Source organism: Cryptomeria japonica, chromosome 3 (genome assembly GCF_030272615.1).
Source record: "Cryptomeria japonica chromosome 3, Sugi_1.0, whole genome shotgun sequence".
Classification (NCBI taxonomy): Eukaryota; Viridiplantae; Streptophyta; class Pinopsida; order Cupressales; family Cupressaceae; genus Cryptomeria; species Cryptomeria japonica.
In genome coordinates, this window is record NC_081407.1 from 684,423,280 (window position 1) to 684,437,815 (window position 14,536).

Below are 14,536 nucleotides of genomic sequence, written 5' to 3' on the forward strand. Positions count from 1 at the left end.
CCCAGGTAAAATAAATATGATATCAATTTTTTTAATAATCCTTAGTCAAACAAGGCTGATTTCCCAAAACAGAAATTTTAATCTAAACAATTCACCCAACAGCAGCCAAAAAATTAACCTTTCCCTTCAAATTTATTCTTTGTCTGCAAACTTCAAATAAATTTGTAAACTTGCAAACCTAGGGATTATCGACTAAACCCCATCTCTCATCCCACAAACATTTTGCACTGAAGATGATTCTTGAATGCAACCACTCGCAGTGAAATGAGGGTTTCCGTCCTCATTTTGAAACCTTTGCAGCGTATTGTCATACCCTGGATGGAACCACTCTGTTGAAGGCAAAGGTTTTCCTCCTCAGCTTCAGCCTTCCGAGTTTCGTCTGTCAGGTAACCATTGGAGTTTTTGTCCCATTGGTAGAAATCTGGCCACAAGTACAAATCTCGAAAAGAGAAATTATAAAACTTCAAAATGAAATTCTTTCTTCTCATCCTCCTTTTCCAGAATTTATATTTTACAAAATCACTTATTAAATAATAAACCTTTTATCTCCTTAAAGTGGTTTTATATTATTTTACTTCTGTTTTTGGCCCTAAGTAAGTCAATTTTTTAAAAATGAAATATTCATAACAATCAGATAATTAATTAAATACAAGTTGTCTGAAAATATTAACTTAAACAACATTATCTAATTAATTAAATTATTTGTCTAGGCCATAAAAAGGGGACATTACAGCTTCTCTCTTATAAGTATTATAGCCTTGAGGCAGAAAAGAGAGGAGAATAAAGAGAGAAAAGATAAGGATAATTCAAAGAAAATATTTTACAGCCATTGCTGCAGATCTATTATAGAAATCTGTCATTTCAGCAATAGTTTGCTTCAAATCACTGTGTCAAGTGCAGTTAGAGGTCACACAACCCAATCTTTCTGAGAAAGGATCTGCTCAAGAGGATTGGTGGTGACTTATGGGTGATTTACCCTCAATGATAGTTTGCTTTTATTTATATGCAATTCAATTCTTTTTAATGGTTTTAGTATATGCATGATTTATGTTTTATTAGTATTTTAATAGATTTATTTCATATAATGATTAAATAGATCTATTTGTAATTGCTGTGATGCAGGATTAGTTTCATATCAGCAGTTTTCAATTTCAAGTATTTTTCAGACTCTGCGATTCTCACTCATAGATCACTCTCTCTTTTGAGTCTTTTCTTATCATCATTCTTCCATTAAGTATTTCTCCTCAAATAAGGTTGCATTCATTTTGTGTACCTAATTAACATCTGTGGCTCTCGTGCATATATTTTGCCAACTTGATCATAAGTTATGACCTCAGATTCAACAAGAGTATATCTCAGCCTGATAAATGCTGCATGTGAGAGGCTCCATTAATGTATTATAGTAAAGAGGTGCATACAGCCTGAGTCGAACCAATGGTAAAGGAGTGTATACTCCATATTGGAGATCGCATCTTCAAATGCAGAGGAGTATAGGTTTGTACACCTCCTTGAACAATATAAAAGGTGAATCAAAAAACAATCCCCTTGTGGACTGTCAGCATTACGAGGGTCTCATACACCAAATGAGTGTCTCCCTTGGTGGTGACTTAAAAACTATCTTAAACTTTTATATCAATGATTAAAAAAATTGGAAACTGCAAAAACCAACTAATTCATCTTCCTGATCTGATTCTCAACTTGATAGCATTATCATTCTAGTCAAGCTTACTATCTTTGCTGTCCTTTTGTTGCTGTTTGTAATCTTCCAACCATTTAGGCCAGACTTGTCTATTCATTTCCAATACTTCAATAAAATTAATCCTTATTCAAAAAAACTGGTGAATTAGGTAGTTTGTAACTACAACTTAGTTCCAACATTCTGTAAGTAAATGCACGAGTATTAGCATCACCGCTGGCTAATGCATGGTGAAAAACATCCTCCTAGACCTTATGCAATGGTGTACTAGTTCATTTGAATAAGAACAGCAGTATCCATTGGCTCCGCTTATACCATGATGTTTCTTAAATTCTTTCTATATGTTAACTTGAATATGGTTTTCACAAACTTGAGAAATGAGAATGGATTTGTAGCTCCATATTTCACCTTCTGCCTTCAAATTCAGCTTCAGCATTTCCAAATTTGGGATCTATGCATATAGCTTGCACCTAACATTTATGTATTCAAAACTGTGAACACAGATAATTCACTATAAGAGGATTCCTAGTAATGTCAAATGAGAAGTGTTCAAGTGGTATTCATCAGGATTTTTGTTGTGGAAAACCATGTTCAAACCCCCATGAAACATGTTACATGATTTAAATTTACAAATGTTGGATGTTAATTCAGGTATACTACCATATCCAATTCTGAGAGTGGCATACTAGAATGGGCAAGGCCAACTCTATGTCCTTGGTGAATTTTACAAAAGGGATAACCTTCAGTCATGGCATCTAATCCAATGGGCTGCTGAGATTCCACTCCTAAAAATTGCTCGATAGATTCATGGGTAATTTTACAAAAGGGATAACCTTCAGTCATGGCATCTAATCCAATGGGCTGTTGAGATTCCACTCCTAAAAATTGCTCGATAGATTCATGGGTCGATGCCCACATGTGTGCCTACTGTTTCCCCTTTGCAATATGCTTGTCCAATTTCTACTTTTAGAGTTGCCACTGATATCTGAAATGATACTGATGTGTGCCACCTACCAGGTTATATTTACATTCCTAAAATGGTTTCCATAGATTAATGGGATTCCCTGCAGAGTTCATCGTTTATTCATTGCATGAAAACATGAGAGCACCACTTAAAGGCAGGCAGCTATAAACTTTAAAGCTAAACTCACAATCCCATTCAAATATAATACTGATAATGTGATAAGAACACAGTCTGCATCCATCTGTTAACGTATAGCTCCATAACCAAATGGATGCAAACAACAAAACATTTTTTAAATTATTGTGGTATTTGCAGTAAGCTTCATATAACGTTGAGGGTGACAGAAGTACAATAAGGAGGCATATCGAAGATGAAAGGACCAAACTGCACTTTTACAAAACTCTCAGATAAAAACAAGTGTACAAGTGCAATACAAGAACTTAAATTTGTCTCTTAGTAATAAGGGCCTTGAATGCTATGATCCCAAATTGGATCAGTTAAGTTAGTCAAGTTGGCTAACTTAGTCGTTGATATTCTCATTGAAGCCAACCCTTATGCCTAACACACTTGGAAGTTTATTCTTGAGAAAATGATACTTAAATTATGTTTAAGTTCTTATTTGGAAAATACAGAGGAAGAAGTAACTGAAGGATCTGTCTGCACTAGTGAACTGTACCTGACAAAGCAAAAGGCAGAACTGACTGGGTCCAAGAGCACTATTAACTGTCCTTGTTAAAAACTAGACCACCAAAAAGTAGGTTTGTCAATTGTCATCACTTGAACACATTGCTGAAATGACAGACAGGACCTTTAGTATTTGATATTAGGAATCAGCTGTTGTACACCTTGCATAATGTTTATAATGTTTGATTTATTATTGTGTGGGGTGCACCTAGGGGGACCTAGAAGCATGTGCATCACTAGCAATTAAAATTCTTGAGGCCACTTTACGTGTTGTATGTAACATTGAGAAATGTATTTAATGTGGGGTATCGTTGAGATATGGACCAGCTAGGACTCGAACCTAGGACCTTCCATACACTGCTGGAGTGCTCTACCACTGAGTTACTGGCCCCTCTTGGACCAGTCCATCGTCAGTCCGGGTGTGGCTTATTTCCAACACCAACACCCCCCCTTAAGCCACACCTCTCGTGTGCTTGGGGCTCCTAGCCTGGACCTGGCTCTGATACCATGTTGAGACATGGACCAGCTAGGACTCGAACCTAGGACCTTCTATACAATGCTGAAGTGCTCTACCACTGAGCTACTAGCCCCTCTTGGACCAGTCCATCGTCGGTCCGGGTGTGGCTTATTTCCAACACCAACAGGTATCACATTGTGAAAATGTTTTAAATTTAATATTTGGGAAATTAGAAATACTAATAAAGTGAAAAGTTAGTACCCAATATTAAATAATGGGTCAATGGTTTTGTAATCTCAGAGTATTAGTCACATGGTTTTGTGTGAGCTTACTTCTATAAAAGCAAACACAAGGGTAGTTGTCTAAGGTTCGCTAGTTGGAGTTTTGAGTCTTTTTTTGAAGAGTGCATATGTGAAGCATGGCATGGGATGTGTGGATTCATGCTTGGACACATGGAGGATGCATTGGAGAGGTATCATGTTTCAAAGGTGTTCATGGAAGCTCTGAAGATGTATTGTAATTTTTGTTGCTGAATAATAAATTGAGCATGGAGCTTTTGAAGGCTGTGTTTTTTCTCTATGATGGTTTTATTTAAGCATATCCTGTGTCATCTTTGATGTTATGTTGACTATTCTCTTGCATGTGGATTTTGGATACTTGTTTGCATAGATTTCTCTTTTGGGTTATGTCGAAATTGTCATTATGTGGCTGCAAGTTTCCTTTCATTTCAGAGATACAAAATGTGTTCAAAGGATCCATTTCAGTTTCTATAACCTCACACTTCCTTCTTTGACTCATTTGTAACTCTTTTTATCACAAAATCTCCCAGAGAGGTAATTGTATGGAGATTGTTCCATAGTGTTGTTAAGAAAACTGATTGTAAAGGCTTATTGCTCATAGCCTATGAATCTTTGAATGAAGCAGAGAGTATGAATATAGATAGGGTATTGAATTGCAGTTGTAGGCAAGAGGACATCCTTGTTATGCTTATTTGAAGCAAGAAATCATTATAACAGCTCATAAGATAGTGCCTTGAGGAGGAACAATACCTCACTCTTCTGAAAATTTTCCAAATTTTGTGTTTTTCAAGGTTGTATTACTCGTATTTTTTCATTCTGAGTGTTGTTTAGGCTCTTTGCTTACATTTGTGTATTTCAATACCTTGTTCTATGCTCTAAGATGTTAGCACGGGAACTGTTTTTCCTTACTTATACATTAGGGGCAGCAATTTATGCAATCAAGTCACAGTAGGAAGAACTGGATCTTTTATGAGGAGCTAAGTACTGGAATATCCATACTAGTTTATGCATTAGTCTAGCAAAAGACTCTAATTAAAAACAGGCAGTGTATTCCAAGCTATAGAAAGCAACAATGGTGGAAAGCAATGATTACTGACTATATCAGAGTTCACTGATTATCAACCAAAAAGTTTGAAATAGGCAAGTAGCATAACCATCCCAACATTTTTGTCTAATTTGTGTACAATATTTGTCTGTATGAATGTATGAGATATCATTCAGACGCCTTAAAAAAATTGTAGAATTGACCATTTATCATTCAGACGCCTTAAAACAATTGTTAGAATTGGCCGTTTCACCATCCAGAAATTTAAGTTTAGGTTTAAAGATTGGCCAAATCACATCACATGTAGACCTGCAAGGCTGCAACACACAAAGAACTGACATGAAAAAAGCACATCCAAGTTAAACAGCAAGGAAAGGCCTCCCATGCTACAGATGAATGAAAAAAACAAACAGGTGATGAAGGGCAGAATGATGTTGAAGATAAAATAAAGTAGTGTGGAAATAGAACAGAGTCTTTTAGCATGTTGCATAACCCACAACAAAGCATTTCTTTTCCCTGCTTTCAGTATGGTGATCTGCCCAAGTGCTTTTGGATTCCAGCAAGCTGAATTCCTCCCATGTTGTCTATTTTGGTCATTGTCAGGTGACCCCCAACCCAGTATTACTGTATGAAATAACAATTTAATTTAAATTAGCATCACCATAACCTAAAATTAGTACTTCATATTTTTATGATGACGTTATCCTAAAATTATCGTGTTAGTCAAAGGGATTGAGATTAATTGGTTAAAGCATCAGGTTCACATTGTGCAAACCCAAGTTCAAATCCCCATAGGGACATCTAATGTGGAATTCTAAGTTGTGACTCTTGGTCGTCCATAGTTGGCTTCAAATGTGGTTGTGATTTTTAAATAAGTGAAATCCTAAATAGTGATTCTTGGTCTTCCATAGGTGATTTCTGGTGTGCTTGCTTGTAAGGAGGTTGTTTTAGTCTCTAATAAGTGCTCGCAAGAGCTTATATTGGTTTCATGTAGTTGCCCATATGAGCAGTATATTTGAAAAGAATCTACAATATGATTTTATTTTTTTGGAATTTATCATGTATTAGAATATTGTAATGTTTCTTTAATGGTCATCTTAGTCATCTTAGTCATCTTTAGTTTATTTAGTTAGTTTCTATTTTCAACTTTAGTTTCTATTGTTTAACAACATCGAATATTTTAACATGGTATCAAAGCAAAAATAGAATTTTTGAGATTTTTAGAAAAGATTTTTTAGAAAAATTTCAAGAGTTTTTCGAAGCAATTTTGTTTTCAAGTTCGTGGAGTTCTATTGGCGCCTTGCGCAGTTTCTTCTTGTCGTGACCCTTGCGATTTTTCAAAAACTCTTCTACCTCTAGTTTTTTTAAAACCTAGGGTTCGCGATTCTGCCTTTTCGCGCTTTGTTTGCTTTGCACGACGGATTTGTTTGCGCCCTTGTGTTTGTCCATGTTTTCTTTTGATTTGGTGGCAGCTAGGGTTTTCCAACTCTTCGGATCTTTTTTTCATCAAACCCAAAACATTTCCAGCTTCCTACACAATTTTTTCATGACCTAGGGTATTTGCAACCCACATTTGTATTCTGCATTCTGCGACCTAGGGTTTCAGATCTCGTGTACCTGCAATCTAGGGCTTCGTGGAGTTGGGCCTTGTTCGATTTCTTCGTCTCCCTACAAAGATGCGACTAGGGCACACAATCTACCTTTTTGTTTGGTCGCCTGGATAATTTTTTCCTTAAAAAATTTCTGATGGGTTTATAATTTTTTTTCCCTTAAAAAAATTATTGTTTCTAGGTTTGGCGATTTTTTCCTCAAAAATCGTGGCTTCTTGCAATCTGTTTCGGGGCGTCGTGCTCATCAGCAAAACTTTGTGGATGATTTATGTTATCCAAAAGTTCTCCAGATTTTGACAGGGTTAGTGGCAGGCTCATGTCGCAGAACGTTCTGAGAAGAAGGGGGCAGCCTTCTTTGTTTTTCTCTGGAAAGTTAGAACAATGACATGACCATTAAGGGAAGGTATTAGAATATTGTAATGTTTCTTTAATGGTCATCTTAGTCATCTTAGTCGTCTTTAATTTATTTAGATAGTTTCTATTTTCAGCTTTAGTTTACAATTGTTTCTTTTAGAAACATTGTCTCTTGTAAATTCATTATATAGAGCTCTTGCTCTATTGTTTAATAACATTGAATATTTTAACATCATTTGAGTGCATTTACTTAAAAGTATAATGGTTATATTATTAATTTATCATATTTTATTATTTTACTATATTAAAAGAAATCAATTTTAGCTTTTTAACTTTAATTTATTTAAATATTTTAGAAAAAAAACCAAGTTCTAAATTTTTAATTTATTATAAAATATTTAATTTATTTTTAAAATATACATTTATATATTTTGAATTTTGTCACAATTATTTTCCCAATTTCATCAGTTGATAAATTTGTTTTGATTTTTTTCTTCACTGATATTGGACACAAACACGCAACTTGTGACATAGATTACAGAAATAATTGAGGTGGCAATTCATTAAGATACTTGGGAGCACCCTTTTTTGTTTCTCCCCAAGAAAAATGGAAAGCACAAATTCCAAAGAAAGAATAGCCACCAACTCTGTATCATCAAAGTTCGCATCCTTCTACTTTAGAAACTGAGTAAAAGTCATAAGGACCACTGGAGAAACTGATAGCGATAGCCACATCCATCTCATAGACACACATCATCATTATAGCACAAGGAATTGGGTGGATCATAGTTGAAAAACTCGGACTTGCCACGGACTCGGCAAACCAAAAATTTGGACTCAGACTCAGACTCGTGAAAGACTCGTGAAAGACTCGGCAAAAAAAAAAACCATAGTTTTACAAAAAAACATAAAGAAATTAATGCATTTAGAGAACATAAGAGCCATAATTGAAACATTACACATGTCACATACTCATAGTTTCAAACTTTCAACTCTAAAATGTATAATACCAAGATTTCTTCAATGCTAATTATGCTTTTATATGGAGCCTATAATCAGACTCGGAGGTTAAATTTTCCCTACTTCCATCGGCACAATTTCCCCCTATATTTTTCGACGGGGGTTTGGGGGCAAGGGGCATCGCTGAAGGATCCTGAAATTTGACTAAGTCTGGAAAATTGAAGAATCCTCCAAAAACTAGATTTTGCATTATAACTCCTGGAGGTCCGAAACCACTCTCAAACATCCTGACAGTATATATGGAATATAACTTAAAGTCTGGAATGTCATCCTGATCTTCAAATGCCCTGAAATTTGGCTAAGTCTGGAACGTCTTCCTGATCCTGAAATCTGACTAAGTCTGGAAAATTGAAGAATCCTCCAAAAACTAGATTTTGCATTATAACTCCTGGAGGTCCGAAACCACTCTCAAACATCCTGACAGTAGATATGGAATATAACTTAAAGTATAAGTGACACACTTATACTTAAATGTTATATTCCATATATGAATCCTGACGGAGAGACCAAATTTTTTCACATGTTAAACTCAATCTTAAAGCTTGCATGACATTTTTTCAGGGTCGCACGAGTCCATCTGAAAGACTCGTGAGTCCATGCAAAAGACTCGCGTGAGTCCTTGCAAAAGACTCGCGAGTCTTTCAAATGGACTCGCGAGGGGAGTCAACTCGTGGCTCCCATGGACTCGCGAGTCCGTGGCGAGTCCATGAGTTTTAAAACTATGGGGTGGATAATAGTGACATCACAGAAGAAAAGAGCAATGGTCCTCAAAAGTGCAAGGCACCAACATGGAAAATGTCTAAACTACTTGGATGAAGCACAACTAACAGCAGGGCCACAGACAGACCAGGAATGTAAAACAGATGTCCAAATGTGTTTGATAAAGTCCTGATTAGGGATCTTTCTTAGCAGTGATGATATTTCATTTTGGAAAAAATACCTCCGCTCAAAGCACATTCTACCAACTGATAGCAATAGCTACATCCATCTCTTAGACACACATCATCATTATAGCACAAGGAATCGGGTGGATAATAGTGACATCACAGAAGAAGAGAACAATGGTTGTCAAGAGTGCAAGCAACCAACACGGAAAATGTCTACACTACTTGGATGAAGCACAACTAACAGTGGGGCCACAGACAGACGAGGAACATCAAACAGATGTCCAAATGTGTTTGATAAAGTCCTGATTAGGGATTTTTCTTTGCAGTGATGATGTTTTGTTTTGCAAAATTAGCTCCACTCAAAGCACATTCCACTGAATGATGCTTAATTTCTTTGATCTTATTGTAAAAATAATTTTTCACTTGTTCATTAGGCTGACTCATATATTCTCCTCCATATCCAAACAGTTCCACATTTACAGAACTGATTTTTTTTTATCTAATCTGAAATTTGATTGATAATAACATCCGTGAGGTTTTAAACCTCAGCCAAAAAATATCATAATTGCTTTATTAGATAATGATTACTGTACTTAAAACTTCAGTTACAACAATATAATAAAGTTGTTCAGACAGGACATAACAGTTCACTCCAGCTGAATGGATATTTTGTATGGATAAAGACAGCAATTTTGTCACTTATTAGTTATTAACAGATCTTTTTTTCACATGTTTTTACTGGTACCTCTCTGTAGTTGAAAGGTACCATTATTTTCTGAGTTGTTAATGCCACTGGCTACATGCTCCTAGCCTCCTAGGTATAATCTGGCAGCACAATTTCATTTGAAGGATGCCTTCAACAAATCTGGTGTAAAATCCATTACAATTTATCAGGCAGAAAATTATGGTTTTGCACATAATCTTTTATGTATACCTTGGATGATTTCCCATTAATAGAAGCTCTGTAATAATGAATCACTTGTATATACAGGTCAACTTTCAAAACACTTGCAGTTGAACAAAAAACTACTTTTTCAATGAAACAGAAGGTTTTGAAGACATTAAGTAATAGACTAATACCTGACAAATGACAAATTAAAATTGAATAACTTGTGTAACTAATTCAGAATTCTAAAAAATAAGGATGTAACTTGAACAGAAAATCACAAGCAGCAAAGCTGCTATTAATACTATCATTTATGGCCAACATAAAAAGTATGATAGGACTGCTTTTCATTATTCACTTCAAATTCTAAGAACTTTTTCAAAAATATCATCTTAAATGATGAGAACATACATACCCGTCAATATCCTTTGGACGAAAACGCGACCGTGGTTCTCGTGTGATGGCCTGTGAATGACCCCTAGGTCGTAACATCCTTTTCCGTTGTTGGACACTATAGCTAAACACCTCCCTTTCCCTCTCAACAACTACTTCCCCCTCAATACTTGCTTCGTCTGCATCCTTCTCATGGTATCGAATTCTCTTCTCATGTTTATCAACTTCCATGTCTTTGTCTCGTTCTTTCTTTCTGTCCTTGTCATCTCTGTCTAGATTCTTCCAGCCATCAGGCTCTTTGATTGCCTTCTGTTCCTGTTCTGGATTTTCCTGCTCAGGAATCTTTCGAGATGCTTCCAATTCTTCTTTTTCAGTAAGCAAAGCATTCTCCTTATCATCTCTTTCTGGTCTTTCCTTCTTAGCATGATCCCTTTCCTTTTCTTTCTGCCTTTCCTTGTCTTTTCCTCTATCTTTTCTCTCTCTATCTCTGTCCCATCTATCTGCTTCTCTGTCATCTCTAACGTTTTCTTTGCGCTCATGCAAATTATTGTTCAACTGAAAACTGCTGCGCCAATCATCCCTCTCTCTTTCTCGGTCACCCCAATCCCTTTGTTTATCTTCTTTTCTTTTCCTCTCCCTTTCCTTTTCTTTCTCTTCACGTTTCCATTCAACCTTATTTTCCCCAACAGCTTCTTTTGGCTCACAAAATTCCCCATCTTCTTCCATTGAAATTTCCTTTCCTGCTTCTTTTCCACTATGACTACACCAACCAAGATCTCCAGGATACCATGAGTGTTGAAAGGAGCCTTCATGATCTCCTCCACCATAATAGTGATCTTTGAGATCTTTCCAGCTTTCACGTGTTTCTCCTCTCTCACGACGATCTCTTTCAATCTTGCTGTCACCTTTTGCATCTGGATGATAGTCCCTTTCAATTTTTAAATCTCTAAGATCACCACCTCTACCTTCTGGTTGCATTTCTCTCTCTCCTTTTATATCTCGAGAATCCACACTAGAATCATTTCTTGTATCACGAGCATCTCCTTTGTACTCTCTGGGTTCAACTTTGACATCTCTGGGTTCAACTTTTACATCTCTGGTTTCTCTGTTATCTCTTGCTTCTCCACGGCTCTCAGCAGCAACTGAAATTTCTGAATAAGGATCGTCAACAGGTAGATAGCGATATGCAGGGTTCAAACTACTTGCTCTTCTGTCAATATCACGAGGCTCTGTACGTTGAATTTTTGACAGCCTTCCATCCTGCCCAGCTTCAATTAAACTGTTGTAATAATCAGAACCAGACGGATTGGTCTTCCCTACAGAATTTGAGAAGCCCAAAGTCTCCTCATGCTGTCGTTTTGACATTGAAGCACCTGATTGATGGTTACCCTCCTCGTGCCATCTTTTAGAAATGCCACTCATATCTTTCACTCTCTGATAAAGACTGCTTGCATACAATTAATTAATACCCAAAATTTCTATTCAACTGAAAACAAGCTGTCATTTGCACAAAATTTTACTGATCCACTCCTGCATTCAATGATGTTTACATTTAGATGGCATTCGCATGAAATAGATATCAATAATAAACCTCACTGATTAAAAAGAAAGAGCAAGCATATATTAAATAGAAAAATTAGGAGACCACAGACCATAATAATAGTTCATCATATACTTAAGCGAGCATATTCACCAAAATTGGTGGGATCTCAACCAAGTTCTTATTTGAGTTCAAATCCAGAACTTTGAATTAGTCAACCCAAACTGAAAAAAGAGATAAAATAGTTAAGAATTTTGAGTACTTTTATGCTGATGATGATTGCTTAGCTTAGGCGTTATAGTAGTTTTTGTTTTGCAAACTTTTAAGTCACAGACGGTTAAGAATTTTGAGGACTTTTATGCTGATGATGATTGCTTAGCTTAGGCGTTATAGTAGTTTTTGTTTTGCAAACTTTTAAGTCAGACGGGCTGTAACGCTTCCAAGACATTGTAATCAACACTAGAAACACAAGTTATAATCAATGAAAAGTTGGCTACTTGAAATGCTTTCGTGTTAACATCCTCTTTCATATCATTTTATTTGTAAATCTTTTTGGAGATATAAATTTTTATATATGTTTTTTATTTCACTGATTTCTGAATTTCTTCACTAGAAGCCCTAATGAAGCCCCACTATTGAACCTACCAAACATTCAAACCTGGCAATGAATTTAAATATGTTTCCCGACTATAGAATCCTATCAGACAGAAACTCTAATGTGCCCCATTTAACCATAGTCAGCATAAAACATGGATTGTGAGAATAAGGACGTCAGCTTGAAATGTGATATCAGAGGCCCACAAGGAGAAACAGATATTGGGAGAGATTACCATCACTGAGTTTTTGTTCCCTGGTGATTACAAGCACAATAAACATTAGAGGTGTACTCCAAATTAAACACGTAAGAAAAAATCTACATCACCACATACAGTATACAAATGCACTCAAATAGCTGATTTTCTGTTGGACCTATGAAAGCTCACCACTTGGAGAGTGTCACTTGCCGCCTCTCCAGGTTAGTTCACACTGCAAACCGTTCATGATCTGGATCTACCAATCAAACTAATTTGTGCAAGAATTAAACTCACCTATCTATGATGCTAGCATGATAACCACATGAATGGAGATGGTCTTTGTCATCTTGAGGGTCATCCTGTGCTTCTCTCCAGGTAGCCCCAACTCTATGTCTCCTTTACTCCAAAATTAAAAGCAACTACTCATTATTTGAAGAAACCCCAAAATTAGGAAATGGGATTAAAGTGTAGAACCTAAGAACAATAAACAAGTCAGTTCTCAATCACTGGAATTTGAAGCCCAAAAACATCTGAAAAGGCTTTAGGGCTTAGGGCCGCCTGTTACAGAAAACCAACGTGGTATACCATTGCAAACGATACACGATTTTATCCAAAAGAGTTTTATAAAATTGAAAATAGTTATGCACCAGAAACATCACATCTTTAAGTAAGAATATGTCAAATTTACCCACAGCAGAAGCAAAAAAATTAAGAGCTGTGAACTTAGTTAAAAATATACCAAAAAAATGGCAATAATATCCCCCTTTCCCCCACCCCAAACAAAGACGGCGCCTTTGAACGTGTTCAAAATTAATCAAAAAAAAAATTGATTTCACTTGCCCATTAAATTTAGCTTATTAACTTGTCTCTGGTCTATATCATAAGTGAGGTTTGTGGCATTTTAAGTTAAATCATGGCCATATCATTATACAGTAACTTGTAAAAACAAAAACCTAAACCAACTATAACTCAGCGTTTTGCAATGGACAAAGGGGACACGAAAAGTTATAAATTCAACGTTATTTCACAGAAAAAGGCGAGTGAAGATTGAATAGAGTAGCCAAATCTAAGACATACCGTAAATAGAATCCATTACAGGCCGCTAAATTTACAATTTTGACTGTAAAAAAACACAATAAATGAATTTGACGATTAAATTTGTACACACCTGAAAGCAAAAATTCGGTGTGGATGTTCCAGGTAAAATCAAAGCTTTCGGAGCAGTCGACCGCAAACTCGGGTAGAACGTGAAATTTAACTAGAAATTTGCTTTCACTGAATTTAGAAATGTCTGGCAGAGATGTTAAGTTTTATAGTGGGGAAAACTAATTAGAATGTCCTAAGGAATCTTTTTGTTGTTTTTTACATCCGGGCTCCTAGTTTCCAAAAACTGTTTAGGTATTCTCGTCTTCGCTTTCTAGTAAGCCTTTCCCTCCCTCAAGAAAGAGACCCCCAACAATACAAATTGAGTATTTTAAGGGAAAAATAAATATATTAATTAAATAGTCATAATTAATAATTACATTATAAAATGATATAGAAAAGTCGACAAGAATTATAAGTTAGTTTAATCACTATTTCATTAATTTTATAAATATTATTTTAAATTTATGTTGACTTTTTTTTTTTTTGTTAGATATATAGTTTCATGAGTTTAAAAAAAAAAAAAATTAATAAATGTGATTATGATTAATTTTAAAGTCTTTGATAAATATTTTGAAATCAATATTTGTCCTTAAGCAACATTATTATATTCATTGAAATTTTAATTAGTTATATTATTTAATAATAATTTTATTTTTGTTTAGTATGTCTAATTTGGAATTGGAGAAATCTACAAGGGTTTTTTGAATTTCCTTACAACAATTTACTGTAAGTTTTGGGTTTTATAGGTTTACAAAAATCAT

At 35.5% G+C, this 14,536-nt stretch overlaps 1 protein-coding gene across 1 annotated transcript in view; it reads right to left on the bottom strand.

Annotated features, from left to right (window-relative positions):
* Window positions 1-14,038, bottom strand: part of LOC131051109 (uncharacterized) — a 76,171-nt gene extending 62,133 nt beyond the window's left edge. Inside the window, exons 1-2 of the mRNA XM_057985480.2 lie at window positions 13,798-14,038; window positions 10,318-11,825 (exon numbers count right to left, since the gene is read on the bottom strand). Of these exons, the coding sequence (XP_057841463.2) occupies window positions 10,318-11,717 (1,400 nt within the window). The 5' untranslated portion in view covers window positions 11,718-11,825; window positions 13,798-14,038. The remainder of the gene's footprint in view (window positions 1-10,317; window positions 11,826-13,797) is intronic.
* Between the last annotated feature and the right edge of the window lie 498 nt (window positions 14,039-14,536).